This window comes from Dysidea avara, chromosome 1 (genome assembly GCF_963678975.1).
Source record: "Dysidea avara chromosome 1, odDysAvar1.4, whole genome shotgun sequence".
Taxonomy (NCBI): domain Eukaryota; kingdom Metazoa; phylum Porifera; class Demospongiae; order Dictyoceratida; family Dysideidae; genus Dysidea; species Dysidea avara.
Window position 1 is genome coordinate 8,213,692 of NC_089272.1, and position 20,508 is coordinate 8,234,199.

The following is a 20,508-nucleotide window of genomic DNA, read 5'->3' on the forward strand; positions in this document are numbered from 1 at the left end:
TACAACACCATATGTTGGCTAGCCCACCATTGGGTCATTAGCCTTTTCTTGCAATCATAAATGATTATAAGTGTTTCGTGGGGGCATGCCTGCCCCTCCATCACCTTCTGGCTAGCTACGCCCCTGGGCGAACGATGCCCAAGCTAGCATGACTAATCACCCAGATGACTCAGGCTAATAGCCTACGTCACGCTAGGCGATCAATCACCCCAGCCAGTAAGAGTCCAACCACTGGACTCATTTTATACCCATACCTAGCGACTTCGATGATGGGCGGCAGCACGTAACGTTGCTCCTACGTTTGTTGATATGAACGGACAAGTCCTGGCGATATACGGAGATATGTTTACTAAGTCCCACAATCAATTTGATTCTTCATTGTGAGAGCTGAATTGTGAGAGAAACATTTCCAGCGTGTCTACCATGCCAAACTATGGCAAATTAAGTGTAAGTATATACTTTAAGTTGGTTTGTATGCATATGGGTTGTTAGTAAGTAATAAGGTGTGGATTAATTTAGAAACATGGTATATATCATATGAATTAACCACGGCTCACTTTGTACATTTAATGATAAAATTTAAAGTATTTAACATCTGCTTCATCTTTTCTTCTTCCTGTGGTAAAAAAAGATAGGTTAAAAAAGACCCAAAGCCGGCCATAGGGGTATACAAATACAAAAAGAAGTGAAATCTAATCCAAAGCAGCCAAGCTGTAAAAAAAGAGTGCGGCCCTCAAAAAGGCTATGGTGAAAAAAGAACAATGTAGAGATACAGTATCTAGGAGGAAATAACTCTGAATACTAAGTCAAGGGTAATCTGGAAGAGTGTTTATTTCACCATTGACTATGGTTTTTAGAGGTCTAGAGGTTGGTCACATGCTGTGAAGTGTTGAAGATATGTTACACTGCTCAGGAGCGAACCACATACACAGTGGATAGAAGTTGTTGGCTATTAATGAAGAGCATGTACGTCTTTGGTTGCATCGCTGTACGACAGGAAGCAAAGTAGCTGTGCTGACCTTTGTAACGTACTTAAAGAAATGGTAGTGCTGTTTAAAAAAGTATTAAATACTTCGAAAATCTCGCATAAGACTTCCTTGAAATTTTGGTGAAATTACAATTAATACTGGTAGACTATTTTGTACTATTGGCAATATTTAGTTTGAATTGTGAGGGAATGCCAAATACCTCAAACTGGAGACAATATTTGATGTACAAAAGTTAAAGAGTGGATGATAAATGACGTCAACTGTCGGTAATTGATGCTGTACACCACTGCATTTGGCTGGATGCTACTGAAACTAGCTATTTAAAAAATTAAAAATTTCAGTAGGAAGTAGGGGTTGATATAATCTAATCCAAAACAGCCAAGCTGTAAAAAAAGAGTACAGCCCTCAAAAATGCTATGGTGAAAAAAGATGTGAAATCCAAGGTGGCGGCCAAGATATGGCTGTGATGGTAGGTTAATAGTAAAAATTTTAATAACGACAATTCAAATGAATTTTGGTGCCGCTTGGTCTTGGCACAAAATTCACCTGAATTGTCGTTATTAAAAATTTCACCATTAACCTACCATCACAGCCATTTCTTGGCCGCCACCTTGGATTTCACATCATCACTTCCAACTACCACAACAGGTTTTTCCGTCTTCTTTGTCTGCCTACACTGTAACTGATTCTTAACGACTGTCTTTGTACAGCCACTAATCTATCTTGCATTAAACAGTACAAAGGACACAAATTCCAAGTCCTTTTAGTTATTTACTGTTAGTGCTTTTATGGCTTCCACCTACATTTTGTGTTGGTTTATTGGTTGTATCCTTTGTTTGTGATGTGATTGGTAGTTTTATGGCACTGTACAAATTAAGCAAATATTTTACCAAATTTGGAGCTTTTACCAAAAGTGAACAATTTTCCACTTAGCTGCTCTACTGTAGTCAGTACGCATTCACCTGAGCCCCCGCCAAATATAGTAATATCAAAGAGGTGAACATGTGTTCACTCCCAATGGATTTGTACTGGAACAAGCATGTTACAGTGCAAACATGTTACAGTATATTACATGTTACAGTATATTGTAAACATGTTTACGTGCCTGAATCATCCATACTAAATGTATGGGATATTTTTAAAGCCTCATAACTCACTTGCTCTTGTCCGTATCAAAGCGCTTTTTTGATAAATAGTTCCAGCGTTTGAAGGGCTTCACAGCACTACTAAATGTTTGAGCAGCTGGCCCTTGTAACAAGAATTATTAACAAGAAACGAGGGCTCAGGTGAACACAAACAGACTATAATTAGGACTTTTAATCACCTGATCATCTATTATCACTATGCTAGATTGTACAGTAGGGGCTCATGTAAAGAGATTGAGAATTTGTACTTTATGTGATGTTCTTCCTTGTTTAAGCACTTTAAATGATTCATACACTACTATTATTTGTAGAATTCCTACACTTGTTTCTATGATCCCTACTTAAAATTCCTAATACACATGTATGCATACTGTATATTGGTATACTCATACTTACTTTTCTTTGTAATATGCTACTGCAGGTATTTTACTGGGCTACAACGTTACCAATAGTGATCTCTTGTTTAACCAATATGATAACTACAAAGCCAAGGCCACCACTAAACAGAAATTATTAAATTACGTCAGTGTGTAACTATCCTATACAATATTAATACTTTGCTGGTTCCTTTTCAGATCACCATTAGCTACAAAGCTTCACAGGAACCAACATATGGCCACAGTATCCCTCTTACACCACTGATCGAAGATGACCCAACAAGGTATGTTCACAATTCCCTGAATTTGTGGGAGTATATCAGTGTACAGGTTCATGAGTTATCATTGTCTACTCTATCCGAATGTGTCATGGTTGCCAGAGATGATACATTGTATATCAACTTGTGCTAAATGTGTTTCTGTATGTATATATACGTACCTGTACACGTAAGATACAGCAATTCAAAACTATACCTTTTTGTATCATATTTTCAAGTGAAGCCATATTCAATTTTGTTGGATGTTGTGTGTGCATGCATGGTACAATGCAATAGTTCCCAGTAACATTCTATGGATAAAATGGAAGCTGCTGGGTGTAGGTGTTTGTTACCATCACCACAGTAGTAATAACCAGGTCAAAATGTATGATGTTTGTGTTGTTACAATAGGTTCTGTAAAACTATAAATGCAAAACTACAGCAAATATTGGCTAAATTTGTTCTTGTCATAACAAATAATCTCTTCAACTATTACAGTATTTGGTCTATGTAGTGTGTATCTATATTTTCTCTGTATCACTTACACAATTCAAAATCCACAGACTTAAGGTTCCAGATCAATGCTTTTATTCTATTGTTGCTGTCAGTAGGTCCATAGCTTACACTGCTTTCAAGTTACAATCTATATCTATAAAGCTGAAAAGCTATCCGTCTGTCTGTCTGGCTGCATTCCTTTGGCATTCAACAATTTTCTTGCCAGCTGATGATGCACATATTGAAACATGGTTTGTGCCAAACAAAGCGCTCATTCTCTAAGAATCATCTTACTTTTAAATGAAGCTCCTAACTACTACTGTTTGTCATTTGCAGTGTGTTAAATGTAAGGGTCCGGTGTAGAACAAAACTTGCTCGAATTGTCCTATGAAAACCACAAATAAATACATATTCCATTCAACTTAAGCATGCAAACACTTTTTAGAGACACTGTAACCACAATTGCAAGTTAATGTAGTCGATGTGGTAGAGTGTGAAGGTTGAAACTGGTATATAGAGTGCAAGATCAAATCCCAGCTGTATTGCGGATTTTTTTGGTTTTTTACCTTTTGCCAAAACTTTTGGTTGCAAATTTATTATCCTTCAACAACTTGATAACTGTATGTGTTTTTTTCATGCTAGTTTTTCTCACTACCTTTCGTGTCGTACCTTTATTCTCTCACTCGGTAGCTGTTTCAGCATTGTCTTTTCTGCTTTTCTTCTTACCACATTATTAACCCTAATAGGACAAGTAATACTAGAACCATGCACACTGTTTACACCTGTGTGGTAAACGTATAAGCATACAAATATTACTACAGTTGTCTTAGCTTAGCTACAGCAATTCTGAAGGTTCAGGAGTACCTGCATGCTTCCCATCATTTTGGAACTCAACAGGATGTACCAACTTTCAACTATATACCAACTTTCACTACTCAGGTTTCTTTATACATGCTTTTTTTATATTAAAGAACCTAACAGCGATACACTTCAGATAATAAAATTAATGTACATTGTAATTATGAAGCAATAGTTAAAACACACAGCACAAGTTCATAATAGGATATAATATGTTGTGTCAGTCACATCATCCAGCCCTTCATGGTTGTGGGGCAACTGAGTTGACTTTGTTCAGTCTCTTCAAACACCTCATCATCTGCTCACGAACTTGTTTGAAATACAACCCGTATACGAGTGGTTGGAAAAATCTTATTACAAACCCAATGTTTGGAACCATGACATACTCTGTAAACTCTAGATACACCTGTGAGCCAACCAGAAATCTTCCCAAAATGAGAAATGGTGTAAACAGCAGAGGGATGGATACACTACCCAAGATGACCACAAATAGCGTTATGATTGGTTTCCTGTTTCGCTTGATGGTGCATAGTTTCTTCCTCAAAACAGAAAGATTTGTAGACTGGCTGTTGACTCCTGCTAATCTGGTTTCCCTTTCGATTAGCCTGTGAACCTGAAAAGCTTTTATTGCTAACCGAACATTGAGGAGTATGGTAAGGATAGATGCCACTACCATTGGAATTATGAAAATGACCACTGCTTCAACAAAGGCATTTCCCTCAAACAAGCAGGCACCTTATTGTGGTACATCAGTGACACCATCCACATCAAAGATGATCGTGTAAGCAGTAGGTATGATGGCTATCAGCCATGCTCCACTGATAACAGCAGCTACAACACGAGATGTCATCATTCTTTTGTGCTTGAAAGGAAATCTTATTGCTACCACCTTATCAGCTGCTATTATCACGAATGACATATTGTTGACATAAAAAGGGAGCAGTCGAAACTTCAATACAAAGCATCCAATAAAAGACTCCACACCAAGTGCAAAGCTGACGATCATTGTACTGGAAATCAAGCAGTCTGATAGTGAAGTTATCATACCAGATACCAGCAGGTTGGCAACAAATATATTATGAGGCTTGTGTAAACTTCTTGTGGTTTTGATAGTGTAGACCACCCAGCCAGACAGTAGTAAGATGACTGTTGTAGCGATCGTCTTGAACACCAAGGATAGGTAAGGAACATATCCTGGAAGAACAGAACCTTGATCATCTATCTCCTGGTTGGTTCCTGACCCAGACTAATCCATTCCACTCATCTCTCTCTTCTGTTGACTGTTGTATACTGCAGATACCTTTCACACTATACACATACACACTACTAAAACTCACACTAAACTGACGCATTACCAGTAAGTACTGTTATTTATTTACAATGAGAAGCCTTTATTATTGTAACACATAGAATGTGATAGTTAACACAACTCATACCAATCAAGTACGTAGTGTGTATGTACATGCAGTTGGAAAGACTGCACAGAACCTGGGAACCAAAATTCTATATGAAACACAAACAATCCAAACCAATGGTGGCTTGATTTCTAGGAAGCTTACATTCTTCATTTTATATAGGCAAGTGCAGAAAGGAGCCACACAGCCTGGGATCTACATTTCCTCCAATAAGGGGTCTATCACACACAGCCACATTAATGTTTCCAAATTTGATGATCTAAACTGAGAGAAATCAGAGAAATGCTTTTAGTTTGAAACTTGACCAGAAATGCTATCTCAAATAATATTGTTGGAGTGAAATTTCACATTTATTATACCATGCAAATTAAAGTTTTAAGGAGGCCCCTCCAAAAAATTTTAGCAGCATGTCATTTGTGCCGCGACATGTCTCATCCAGCAGTACAGTGATGTTATCGTATTTGTGACACGTTGCTACCAATCTTCATAATGTGATAAAAACCTGGATCAATATATTCCACTGTATATAGCCTAAATATTTCGAGGAGGACGATTTTGCTAATTGGGGGTTACTAGTGGAAATCATAGCCTTGCAATATTTAGACCTTCGTGTAGTCTAATACATTTTGGGAGTGTTTGCAAATCCGCAAATTTTACTTTTAGCAATATTGCTCAACCTCGAAAATTTTACCCCTCGAAATATTTAGTAGAACAAAGTACTCTAATAGGCATCAAAGTGCTTCACAGAAATGTGTTCCCACAGTAAAAGACAAAAAAAGTGCTACAGTGAGAATCAAACCACTGACCACTTTGAAACCTCCTCTCACTTCAACTATATACTTCCTCTGCTACTGCACAACCACACCTATATTTATTTATTATACTAGGCAGTCAGCACAGCTGGTATATTCCCAGGAAACAAGTTTAACATATAATACATACAGATGATTATTGATGCATGCACCATAGCCTCTATATACATTCATAATTATCTGTTCGTACTCATGCACATAAATACAAGGTGCATATTTTGCAGTTTCACAGGGGATTGTGTACCTGTCCTTGGATCAACTTCAGTGACTGAAGGTAGAACTGCAAATAAATAAAAGCAAGTAGTCTGTCACAATAAAATAAACATTAACATAAAGTGACTCTGTGAGCTACTCTCATCATGGTACGTAGCTATGAATATTAACAAGAGTTTACTCTTGTTATTAGGCATATACATATACAAACTTAGTACATATACATATAGTCATTAACTTGTGGAAAGAATGTATAACATTATATAAAATATATATACATAGGCATGTAACATGGACTTGCTACAGATGTACATGTAGCCCTTACCACAAAGTCTGACAGATTTTCTGTAGAGGCTACTGCCTTGCATGTGCTTTTAAAGTGTATGTTCCAGCATCTGAATCTTTGATCTCTAGGGAAAAGATTGTGTCCATATCTAAGAAAACTTGGACATTGTCTCCATCAATGGCCACACTATCCTTGTTGAATGAGTAGTTGACTGCTGTTCTAGGACAATCATAGTCAAAGTTCAGAAAGAAAGGATGTCCTCTGGTAACAACAGCTGAATCCTCCTCACCAGTACAGTCACTAGTTCCAATTATCCCTAGTACATACCGGTAGAGTAGCTTCACATTTTCAGTAACTTTTTATGTTCAGTTTGCTGCACACCTCAAATTGGCACTCTAGAACCACAGCAGTCAGTGAACTTTCTCTTTGACAAGTCCAGGTATTATAGGCCATACTATATATGGTACAGGATGTGATGTAATCAGCACACATCTAATTGTAGCATAGAAGGATAATTCCATATAAGATGGCAAGAATTAAAATTAACGTGTTTAAGTTTAGGCTGCGGCTGAATGCAGAGAAAGGTTCTGAATCAGATCCGTAGGCTTGGTTTTATTTAGTCTGTACAGGAGGCACCTACGTATATAGCTATACATTTTACTACCTACCCCTTGCTCCTTTAGCTATATATTATGGATTCTACCAAAGCAAGTCATAAACAATATGCACTGTATAATCGCCTACTTTGGGTGCTGTGCCTGTATTACTCTGTGTTATACTCAGAGGAACTAGAATGCAGTTTTACATATATACGCAACTTAATTGTCATCATGCAAATACTTTACAACTCTATTAATGTGTCTAAACAGCATAATCACACTCTAAAATGTCACAATGAGTTAATCTAATTAGCACGTATCTCTCCAATGACCTAACTCTAAGCTTGGTAGACTATCACAGCTTTGTTCTTCTTGTCCGGTCTCAAATGCTTTAGGGATGATGGTAGTAATGTCATCAGCATTATCACAGATCACTTTAGACAGTGTAATGTTACTCAGTGTATTACACTGGCTTTTCAGTGAATACATTTTCATCTGGGTTTTCCCAATAGAATCAGTCTCCATTATGAATATTAGCAGATGTCTTTCCAATGATGCATGCAAATGTAGGAGCTAAATTAGACCCGATCATTCTTTCTTCAGCCAATCCTCCAGCAAATAGATCAATGCCATTTCTAAATCTAGTGATACTATAAAGTCTTCTTAATCTCCCTTCAACACCTTGGCTGTGAAATCTCGATGGAATTTCATAAATGTTATAACAGTATTCCTGAAAGCTCCTATAGGATGGTTGTCCATGCTCACGACCACGTTGTAAATTGCTAGATCTTGCCCAAGACATGTACTGGTGGGTGCAAACAGTTGCTCGGTTAGTACCATGGTGAGAAATTCGTCAACTTCTTTTGACTTATCTTGCATGGGACCACATAATATAGGATCAGTCCCACCACTAATAAAATATTGCAAAGGGTTAAAGAAGGAATCACGTAATGAGAGTGCTCCAATGTCTAAAGGTTTATTATCCTTGTCAAGACGAGTGAACTCTGGTCTGATCTAAATGCTGGTCTGGTCTGGTCTGATCTGAACTCTGGCCCAAACCTAAATGCTGCAGTAGCAAAAGAGTTTGGTATAGTGACATCAGTATTAGGAGAATAGCCAGGATAGGATCTAATAAATGTATTGTAGCCATCCTCTCCAAAAATTAGTGGAAGGAATTCCTTGTAGGTAATGATTTGTATCATGGCTCCAACAATTTTACGACCTTCTTGATAAAGCCTCTCATCATCCCAGCAAGGATTGAGTTTAGCTATTTCTGTTACAATGACATTGTGTTGTCTTAGCCATATAGTGTGCATGACTGTTAGAGCAATGTTCTCATTAACCCTAACATCACCACCTACAAAATGTGGTACACCACTATCAGAAGTTTCACTATCAGCTTGAGATTACAATGGAAGGTTACCTTTCAAAGTACCAGTTACTCCACCCTGTTTAAACAGCAGACCAGGAAATAGTCGAAGTCTGTCAGCTACTTGCTGGGTGGATCCATAGACCATGGAACCATCTAAAAAGTTTTTTATCTGATTGATCTGTTGTCTTGCCATGTCAAAATGTTTACTTTCACATGTTCCAACAGACCTAGTTAGAGGCAGGCACTCTCCTTTGTTTGGACCCCTTCTACCAAATACTGGATCTCGTGGTGAAACTTTAATGGGATAACATATCTGATTATATTATTCTATATCACAGATCTCCTCACACGTTTCAGTCTCAAATTCAGTAAACAAATCCAAATCGTGATCAATAAATTGGCCCCATGTCATGACAAGACAGCTAAGCACTGTGCTTTGCAAGGGTAAGTCTCTAATAACTGCAGCACTAACACTTCTTGCACTAGGCCATGGAGGGTCACCATTCACTTGCTGGTCATATCCCACAGGAAGAGAGATGCCATCTTCATATTCAGCTGGTTGAAGACGTTTGAAGGCAGTATTGGCAGCTGCTCTATGTGGATATTCAACGTTATTGCATATTCCATCAATTGAGCGGAATTTGTCTGTTACTGAGCAATTGGGTGCCGCTGGAGTGTTCACACATTGGGCAAAGTCTAACAGTAAATCAACTCCTTCTTCTGGTATTTCATGGACATCTGCTGAGCCAAAAATGTCTGCCAAAATCAGTTCAAATGTTGTTCTGGCTGAGCTGTGTAATCTTGCCATTCTTCCTAGTTGGTGTAGCCTTCTTCTTATAATAAATGAAGAGGTAGCAGTACTCAAAGAAGGTCTGGAAAGTGTTTGAGTCTTCTTCATTTTGTCCATAGAAAAAATTCTTGATATGTGACCGAATTTGCGAAAAGGGGTCCTCCACATACCCGATTCTATGAACTCAGAAGTCCATAACTCAGTGCTCAAGAAGCACATTAACCTGAAACTTTCTCCATCCACTAAGCCATGTTGATGCTCACTTGTGACTACATTTTAGGTCAATAGCCTTTTCCAATCAGCAGTTATGAGTTGTCAAAGTTGATAAATTGGATGTGTGTGGAAGACCCTTTTTCGTAAATCCGGTCACATATTGCCATTCTTACACGATCTATAGATGAGAATAATTAAGGCTCTAAATATCATTATTAAATCTTACAGTGTGCAGACACTTTACCGCACATACAGTACATTTATAATACTGCTACATTTATTAACTTCAAGATCTCTGTTCTTTACACTCCATGGCGTCCCCATTAACATGTAAAATAAGGTCACATCAGACCAAAATCTACTCACAATTTGAGATTTGAGAAACCCCTTTGTGTTAACTACCCATTAATACAAACTACTGGGGAGCTACTTCCCTATGTAGTTTAACACTAGCTCCCCATTAATACTGCTTAGTCCCTGCTGCATGCACACACACACACACACACACACACACACACACACACACACACACATATACGTACTGTACAAACACACAAGCAGGCACTGACATACATATACCTGTACATGCACACAGGCAGACTATATCTACAGCCGTATTATTATCTGTTTGTCAGTATACTTACACATACATATTATACGGAGCATATTTGTGACCGGGCCTGCAAAAATAGGGCATGTGGGCACATGCTTTTTGCCTACTTTTTCAAACTGTCATCACTCATAACATTTTGTATCATTATGCTATGGCATTGCAATTTTGAGCATTTAGTAAGCATTTAATTGGCATCATGATGCAAGTTACAGAATGGAAATATACTTTTCCAGTGCTGAGATATGACCTGTAGAGTGATGGGGTGTAGTTTGTGCCCACATGCCCTGTTTCGCAGGCCCAGTCACATTTTTACAGTTGCACAAGGAGTGTACCATACCTGTTCTAGGATCAACTTCAGTGTCTGAAGGAAGAACTGCAATACAAGTAGGCACATTAAATGATTAGCAGGGGCGTAGGGAGGGAGGGTTCCGGAACCCCCCTGTAAAATTTAGACTTCTGCAAACAGGATCCTAACACACCATTTAGTGTGGCAGGACAAAATGAGTGAGCAATATAGTGTAATGGCACAGCACAACAATTGATAAAACTTAAATTCATCTCTCAGGGAAGGATTTACAGAGGTAACATGAGCCCTCTTCAAAACTTGTTAAAAAGATCGATATACTCTAATAGAGCAGTCAGGTATATACTCTAATAGAGCAGTCAGGTATACTCTAATAGAACATGCATTTAAATATCCATGTCCATATGAAGTTTTTCAGACATTCCAACATTAAATGCAAAATTTAGCATGACCTTATACTGCTATAGCTTTGGTGTGCAGTGTTTAAAGATATAGAGCTCCAGTAATTTATCACTTGTGTTATGCAAAATGAATTCATGCTATGCATATTTGTATAGTTACATTGTTTTGATTGTCATTTGTATCAGTGGATTCATGGCTCCTATACCACAGTGAGATATAACCATCACTTACAGATTACTATATGTGTCTCTATGTGTTATGCTGTCTGTTTCCACTAGGTGACTTTATCTAGTACTACCTTCATCCCAGGGGCACTTAATGCATCATAATTAATGTACTTTTTGCATAAAATATAGCAATTTGCTGAGTTTTGATTTATTAAAATATTGAAAGTCTCTCAGCGGCTGGGGGCTGTGCCCCCAGACCCCTGCTTCCAGTAACTCAATGCTGGTGCTGGAACCCCCCTTCAAAAAAATCCTGGCTATGCCCCTGATTAGACATATAGTCACCTATACATATCATTGTTCTGTACAGTGATTAACTTGTAGAAAGAATGTGTGTAACATTATAATGCATATACACTTAGGTATACATGGAACATGGAGCCCTCACCACAAAACCTGACAGATTTTCTGTAGCCCTTTCTGCCTTGCACCCCTAAAAGTGTATGTTCCAGCATCTGAATGTTTGATGTTTAGGAAAAAGATCCTATCCATATCTAAGAAAACTTGGACTTTGTCTCCATCAATGGCCACACCATCCTTGCTGAATGTGTAGCTGACTGCTGTTCTAGGACCATCATAGTCGAAGTTCAGAAAGAAAGGATGTCCTTTAGTAGCAACAGATGAATCCTCCTCACCAGTATAGTCATTAGTTGCCATTGTACCACTGCCAAATATCCCTAGTATAAACCAGTGGAGTATCTTCATTATACTTCATATGTATCTTTGGTAACTCTTTAAATTTGTTTGTTGCACACTTCAAGTTGGCACTTCTTTTTTACTAGAACCACAGCAGCCCTCTTTGACAAAGTCAAGGCATCATAGGATGTGATGTAATCACATATGGTTATCCACATAAATATGTGGGTTTGATAAATACAGAAAGCATTTCAATTTTAAATTACATAGGAAATGAAGATAACTGTATAGTTTGTAGGCCTGCATGGGATGTGATGATAACTTGTCAACAATTATCTAGTTACGTGTATGTGTGATATGTGGGCATAATCAAGTATATTATTACATACTAAGCATTTCAATTTCACCTTCCACCCACATTAAAAATATACTTTTGCCATCAATCTATGTGCATGTCTTTTGGATGCTGAACTAGACGTACATAACTATATTACACCCATGCTGGACAACTGGCCCACAATAACATCGGTTTGATTGGAAATGCACATGATATGTGTGCATGTAACAATGTGCATGTGGTTATGGCTGGCCTGGTAATGTACATTATGTACTGTGCCTATAACATCATGATAGATGTTCAATACGGTAACTAATGTTGTTAGCAGCACCATCATGTGTAGCTAGTTTGTACAGAGGTTGATATATCTTCTACCTTTGTGCACTGGCATGTACAGTATGTGGCTATATACCTTGTTACAGAAATGTAATTCAATCTCCCAGTCTTCAAAACACCAATGAAAGTACATTATCTTGATGGCCTCTGAATTGAGCATATTCTGTTATCCATCCACTTGCTGAACTATAGGTTTATTTCTGACATTATGGTGATCTCAAAGATGCATAGCTATATATATACTGCACATCTTCAATGTTGGCTAAAGCTATATGTACGTAATAAAACTGTAAATGTGCTCCAAATGTTGTGAATTATTGGACCAAAATTTTGTGACCTAATTAAGCAGGTGGCTACATTAGGTAAGTCACAAATGAAACATTTCACAAAGATCAGTTTAAAAATTGACCATATTTTTTATGTAGTGGCCTGATTAGACAGGCTTAACTGCATAATAGTGAATTCATACTGACAGTAACTTTTGTTGCTTTGAACATCATATATCAGTGCTAATGAAGTGCCATTAAACTGCATACTCAAACTCGCAGGACGCATGCATGTCTTCAAGGTTAATGGCCAGCTCAATAGCAAACACGGCAATGAAATAATTATGGTGTATAAGCTTTATTGCTTTACTGTTTCAGTCAAGCACATGGTGGATAGGCAATGTTTGATGGCTGCAATAAGAAAATGGAGACTGCATAAGTCAGTCATGTATTGTAGCTGTAACTATATATAGGTACATGGCTAGCCATAGACATGACTCCCTAATTCATAGGCTTACTGGTTGATGTGATACTAAATAATAAACAACCCTTAATGGAAATTGCTGAAGAAATCCTGTATCCCATTAAATTGTGTGGCTCTTCAGGCTCTTGCCTAGACTGCAAGCTGTCTGTGGCTGGATCAAGTCTCTACCTGGTCTAGGATTTTTTCTGCATTCAACAGTTATGTTTCTGACTAGAACTGCTACTGGTTTATGTATTGACACATACTTGACATTAATTTTGTTGTATACTATCATCTGAGATGGGATTCCCATATTGTACTACAGAGCATGGCAGTCAAGCATCCCCACCTTTTCGCAATTTGTTATGACCTTAACAATCACAACTATACTCCATTGGGATGGCTCAACATACGTACAAGCATGCTAACTTAGCTACTTCAACATGTTTGCTGTATAGGGTTTCCCAGACTTAGTGCATGCACAACTGTAACTAATTAATGATTAACGTTAAAAGTTACATACACCAGCTATACCAAATCAACCACCATCAGTAACAGAAGCCGGCTATAATATAGTTAAATACTTCTTAATAATGTTAAAGTGGGTCACATCATATAGAGTATACCCAAATACATAAGGGAAAAAAGTGGTCTACATGGTCATGAGACTAGGACTTGTCAGGATGACCTTGTCACATGGTAGCCTTCTCTGAACTGAATATATCATAATCAGTGCATAGCTAATCCTTGATGGGTCACTGAGAAGTGATGTCATGTGTATCATTAAGACCTTGAGATCATTGAGTATACTCAGCTAGTCTCTAATGGCCAAACTGCTATCCTGTCTGTCTTCTGACTTGTCTGACTGCTGTCTTATACGATTTGGATTTCATCTCGAGTTCGGCGCATAAAGTGGTAGACTCTAAAAGTTAGGGTGCGCTCTACAATAAGCCTGATTTAAAGAACTTCAAACCACGTGATTTTGTAAGGGCCGCGATGACAGAGGCAACAAACACACATATAGAGAAGGAGCGGTTACTTAGCACTGAAGAAGATGACGATACCATCATAATACAACGTATACCCATCGGCATTTGGTTCGTTGAGCGACTGGGCGCGTTGTCAAGATTAGATCCGGTGGTCAAAAAGAAATGGTACGTAATTTTCTTTGTAGACGACGTACAGAATAGTGGATGGTCCTAGGCCTATGTAATATATTTATAACATTGTGTCTATTGTAAATCACTCACTGTTTGGGCCATCTACATGTACTTCAATTAGACCACCCTAAAACTGCGTAGTGGATTCGCCCAGACCGCTTTTTCCCTTCTTTATTTGGAGGGCCTTTTACCACCACTCAAATGCAATAAGGAAGAAAGAAGAAAAAAAGTGGTCTGGTCATGAGACCAGCAAGGGGGTGTCATGTAGGTACGTGCTGTAGGTAGATCTTTGACCTAGTCTCGCGTGGCCAGACCGCTTTTTCTCCCATGGCGCTTATCGATTAGAAATTATAAGCGCCTGCTCGAAAAAGGGTGTGGTCTGGTTAGAATTGCTGAGTCGTTCTTGACACCTCCAGGGTGGCGGAGGTGTTGAATGGCCACGTCATCTCTAAGCGCCTCTACATCGTTTTTTTCACTATGGAGAGTATGGATCTCGGTATGGATGCTTCACCTGAACCTTCACCACAGCAACATGAAACTCATCCTCGAACTCGTCTGAGTTTTCAGGACGCGTTGTCATGTACATTGACGACTATGGGCCTTGCTCCGTTAAAGCCGAAACAGGTATAAGAGTGTCGTTCTTTGTTCCTCGCATTGTTTAATGTTTTCTGTTAATGTAAAGGAGGAAGCTGTTCGAGCATTTGTTAAAGACAAAGATGTGTTTGGTATTTTGCCAACTGGGTATGGTAAATCAGTGATTTATGCTATTCTACCATTACTGTGATTTTATGTTTGGTAAGTTTCTTGAAATTTTTGTGCAATGTGTCTAAATATGTTGTTTAATGTTAACGAAGGTTGTGCTGGTAGCATTGTTGTTGTCATTACACCATTAATTGCTTTGATGGTGGACCAAAAGAAGAACTTTGCACCTACTGGAGTCTCAGTAGAATTTGTTGGGAAAGCACAAGATGATAACACTGCCGTAAAGAGAGTACTTAAAGGGGAAGTACAATTAGTGTATATAAGCCCAGAGAATATTTTAAACAATAGAAGGTTTCGTGATATGTTGCAGAAAAGCAACTACCAGCAGAGACTAGTGGCAGTTGTAGTGGATGAAGCTCATTGTGTTCAGATGTGGTAAGAACAAGGTGTGATTGACTCTTAATATCAATTTTTTTATGTGCAGGGGTGAAAAATTTCGGAAAGCTTTCTTCAAAATAGGATCTCTAAGAAGCTTGGTGCCTAAATCTGTCAATGTAATGGCACTTACTGCTACAGCCACTGAGCAGACTGTTGCCACAGTGAAGAGGCAGCTGGCCATGGATGATCCCATTATGGTTGGCTTGAATTTGGATAGATCAAACATTAAATACATTGTAAAGCCGTCTATAACTCTAGAAGAGTTCACAACTACCATTTCCAGTGAACTTATCTCTAGTCGTGTAAACACACCAAAGACTGTGATTTTTTGCCAATCGCTCATAGAATGTGCTGAAGTATTTTCCATGGTAAAAGTCAAACTTGGCCATGAGATATCTGAACCTCCAGGATTTGAACATATTGTTGAACTGAGACTTTTGACATCATTTACAGCAGTATCAAGTAATGAACATAGGGAATCGATTATCGATGAATTCAGTAAGATGGATTCCATTCTCAGGGTGGTAATTGCCAGCAGTGCGTTTGGGATGGGAGTTAACATTCCAGACATTTCCCGAGTAATTAATTGGGGACTACCACCGACACTGGAGGATCTGGTGCAACAAACAGGGAGAGCCGGAAGAAATGGAATTTCAGCTGATGCTATACTTTACAGCAACAGTTCATATAATTCCACCAAACCAATTAAGGATTATGCAGCAAACACTGGTTATTGTCGTAGGTATTTATTATTTAAATTTTTTTTGTTTAGCAAAGACAAGCAGTGTATAACTGGCTGTCGATGTTGTGACCTTTGTAGTTCTTTATGTGGATGTCAACAGTGTAATAATTTGTGAAACATAATAACTTACATGGCATTAAATTACAAAATTTCAAGTTTCAATATTTTACTTTTAACCCACTCATTGATATTCTCCCACTTTAGGGATGTGAGAAATGGTTGTTTATTATACATCTTTATTCTACGTCCCACTTGTTTGCTGAACACCTTTTCATCAATGAGAACAGCAGTCATCTTTTCCAAATCTTTTGTAAAGGAAGGGTAAGGGTTTTGCAACTGCTATACCATTTTCAGCTTCAAATGTTTTACAAATTTGTGATACCACCCCTAATGACTTGGCTGCCCTGTCTACAGAAGAATCTTTTGTATTGGATCCCATATTACGCAACATGGACTTCAGAGTCCCATTCAAGTGTTCCATATGGAGGTCACAGGGAATATTACATCCAGTCCTTCCACTGGTGTTTACAGTGCGATTCCACTTTAACTCAGTGGCCTTACGTTCAGACAGGTACAAAGTCTGTGCCAAAAGCAAGAATGCTTCTTTAGCATAGTTATAGCGACCTTGTTGTTGAAACACAGGTAGCAGCAGCTTCCAGTACAGAACAATCCTGTCACCATCCCCCTCTCTCACTGCATCATGAAAGCCATGCCATACAAGGCACATTGTAAGCAGATCAGTAGCATAGTTAAACCTGCTGTCATTTACAGGTGAAGGCTGTGTTCCATCAGATGGCATGATATTGACAAAATAGCTTACAATATTCCCAGCAACTGCATTGCAGTCTTCAATTGTATTTCCAGCTGTCTCTAGCTGCTTGGCTGCTGCTGCTACATGGGCGCACATGACAACAGTAAGAAAATCTTCAGTAGGTTTCATGTTGTTCTTCGGATTAGCCCCAACAGCAGTTCGGTTAACCAAGTGCTTGAGCTGGTTTAGTGTACCTCGCTCATGTGATTTATTAAAAAACCTCCCCCAAATCACCTAAATGGTAAAAGTATAAAAAATTATTTTGACTGGTAGTACAGACATACCTGCACCAGGCACATCCTAGCATGCCAATCGGCTATGGTAGGTACAAATCCTGCGAGTCTTTCTAATCGCTTCTTCTCTGGCTCTCTTAGCACTGCCGCTCCCCGAGCTCTAGCAACTGTAAGCTGGTCACCAAAAAATAGCAATTGGTACAAACGAGAGCTGTCATAGGTATGTTCACGTCCATTCACATTAATGGTAGTAACAGATTCCTCCACTGGTACGTACTTGTTATAACTTTTCATAATTTGAGACATGTCAACAATGTATGCTTCATTCTTGAACTCCACACCTAATGGGACCTATAAATACATGCTCATAATTAGCAATAACATTAATAGCAATATTTACCACTACAGACTTCGCAGCCATTTCTTTTTCATGTTTTGAAGGAATATGCCAAGTAACTTTCTTCACCTGGTTACTAAATCTCTTCACATTCTGCACTAAAACCCTGCAAAAAATCATAGCAAGAATACATCAAAATATAAGTATATATTTACCTTGAAATTAACACTTTAAACTCCTCTAAAATTTTTGAAATATCACTTCTGGTCAATAAAAACAGCTCAGGTGAAATCACTACTGAAGCTGGTTTATCAGATAGGGAGGATACGTCCACACGGTTTTTCACAGCATATGAATGAAAAATGTGAAGAGATTTGGTCTGTCTATCTTCCCTTTGATGGCTTGGACGAAAGTTTTTGTCAAGATTATCCCCAACTAGGACAAATCCTCGACAATTCAATGCTGCTAACTCTTGACCTTTCTGTGTTGTACTGATGGTTCGATTTGCATCTATGCACAGCAAGAAAAAATACCAAAGCTATAAATTTGTAAGAAAAAATCAAACCTGCTGTTACAGTGGCTGTTGTAGTATCAGCTCTCACTAAACCTTGAACAATAACATTGGTTCCTGAAGCTTCAGGTGCCACAGAAGGTTCACTGTTGATGGGTGGTTCAGAAGTTCTCACTGTACAAAGCAAACTACCTTGAGTATAGTCAATGAAAATTGGTATACCTTCAGATGTTATGACATCACTTTCATCAGTTTCCATGGGCTCCCAATTGGGTGAGTCCAGTGATGTATCACTGTAGCAACTCTCCACATCTGAATAATCATCGTCTTCATGATTGTCTTCACCTGCGACATCATCATCATCATCATCATTCTCCAGAGGGAGGGTAGGCATTAAACCAATGTCAAATCTTAGCTATCAAATAAAATTCATTTATACGTATCCTTATAACACTTTAAATGAACCTCAAAATGCTCCTTCAAATTATCTGCCCAAAGAAATACATCTGCATTGTAATTCTTAACCACACCATCAATTATTGGCTGCAGCATTGATGCTGACATGCACAGCATAAATGGCTGTAAGTAGTTGTAGATCTAAAAGAATAAATTTAACAAGCACTGAAATAATTCAATTCATGATTTACCTGCTTCTTAGCAGATTGTCCATATAAGAGTGTGGACATCAATCACAGTCTGCACTAGGGACATGAATTTGCAGCGTTTCTTCAGTAACATGCATATAACCAATGCAAGAAACCTCTGGTCAGCCTTTGGAAGAAAGCCACTAAGCAGCTTAAAAAGTGTTGGCACAGCTGCTTGCAATTCAGTACAAATGTCACTCCAGTTAAATTCCTGAATCTTCTTAGGTGATGGATTACGCAAGATAGAGTTGTATCCTTCCGAGCATATATATTCCATTTCATGTCGGACTTGAAGTGTAACAGAATCAAGTATATGCTCAGATAAGCATTCTGCTTGGGTAAATCCATTGGCAGCTGCTGTGTAGTTTCGTCTTCCCAATGACATCATGGGCCTCTTCCTGTTTGGTGTCAGTTCAAACGTTTTTTCCTCTCCACATGGATAATCCACTACCAACTGTAACAAAACACATTAGGACAACACATGTATGAGGAAAGGGCCACTGTGATAATATTAATAAAGGATAAACATAGTTACTAAGAACATGCCTATTACTTTATAATTGGCACAACAAATCATATAACAGATACACATGTGTGCATGCACACATGTATGTATTCTTGAGTTTTCCCCATACCTTAGCAGACGGTGTACCAAGTTTACCATTTGCATCCTTATCTGCAGCTACCAAAGAACCATCTGTTGCTGCTTCCACTGTTACTTCTGAAGATGGTAGTGGAACATTGTTGAAACTATTGGACGGCTGAGATGCAACATGAAGTTGAGTCAAATTAACAGTTGACTGAGCACCATCAATTGGTTGTGATTGATTGATGCCAAATGCTAAAACAGTTCATCGTTATACTAAATATCAATTATAGACATCTGTGCAACTCATATGCTAGGCAGACCTTTTGAAGAGTGGATTCTGCTTTAAACATAACAGTAGTCAATTCTTGCTGAAGCCTGTCTATTGACTTCAAAAGCCTTTGGCAAAATATGCAAAGGCGTGCATCACTTTTGAAAATAGAAGATGGAATTCCTGTGTGTCATTACTCTGATAATGACCCGAACAGCCTGAAGAAACATGTCTTACCTCTGCTCAAAAGCAACCAGTTTAACACCCTCTGTTCTTTCTCAGAGTTGCCTCCAAATAACTTTTTAAACTTGTCCGCGTTCGATGGGCAATTTGGAGGCTGCAAGCAGAATGCACACCATAATTTGCTGGCCATTCCCAGTGAAAAAACGATGTAGAGGCGCTTAGAGATGACGTGGCCATTCAACACCTCCGCCACCCTGGAGGTGTCAAGAACGACTCAGCAATTCTAACCAGACCAGATCCTTTTTCGAGCAGGCGCTTATAATTTCTAATCGATAAGCGCCGTGGGAGAAAAAGCGGTCTGGCCACGCGAGACTAATCTTTGACCATAGTCAAAGTCTTGATCAGCCGAATTTTCACTGACTCTTATAACTAAGAGTTTTTTTGATCTTTGAATGGTGACTTAGCAACAATATTTCAGTACTTTTCAA

General features: G+C 38.5%; 2 protein-coding genes, 1 long non-coding RNA gene and 1 pseudogene across 5 annotated transcripts in view; 2 read left to right on the forward strand and 2 right to left on the reverse strand.

Annotated features, from left to right (window-relative positions):
- Positions 1-243: 243 nt before the first annotated feature.
- Positions 244-3,024, forward strand: LOC136255907 (uncharacterized). The gene is made up of 4 exons (XR_010701201.1): positions 244-447; positions 2,556-2,656; positions 2,710-2,795; positions 2,842-3,024. It is a non-coding gene; the product is annotated as an uncharacterized lncRNA (long non-coding RNA).
- Positions 3,025-8,414: 5,390 nt separating this feature from the next.
- On the reverse strand, positions 8,415-9,626 carry LOC136253900 (lactoperoxidase-like; annotated as a pseudogene).
- A 4,736-nt stretch (positions 9,627-14,362) lies between these two features.
- LOC136255522 (glucose-6-phosphate exchanger SLC37A2-like) overlaps positions 14,363-20,508 on the forward strand; it is a 39,969-nt gene continuing 33,823 nt past the window's right edge. For 2 of the 3 annotated variants that reach the window (XM_066048327.1, XM_066048320.1), the window contains exon 1: positions 14,363-14,556. In XM_066048327.1, coding sequence (XP_065904399.1) covers positions 14,399-14,556 — 158 coding nt within the window. In that variant the 5' untranslated portion in view covers positions 14,363-14,398. Of the gene's footprint in view, positions 14,557-14,978; positions 15,187-15,244; positions 15,358-15,416; positions 15,700-15,748; positions 16,594-20,508 lie in introns of those variants that run through there. The other variant, XM_066048316.1, reaches the window with a different exon arrangement.
- On the reverse strand, positions 16,431-19,022 carry LOC136241580 (uncharacterized). The gene is made up of 9 exons (XM_066032816.1): positions 18,984-19,022; positions 18,802-18,933; positions 18,559-18,751; positions 18,391-18,510; positions 18,041-18,335; positions 17,889-17,991; positions 17,540-17,839; positions 16,790-17,489; positions 16,431-16,749 (listed from the first exon to the last, which is right to left on the reverse strand). Exons 1-9 carry the CDS (start codon positions 19,020-19,022, stop codon positions 16,586-16,588), a joined length of 2,046 nt encoding a protein of 681 aa, XP_065888888.1. The 3' UTR covers positions 16,431-16,585.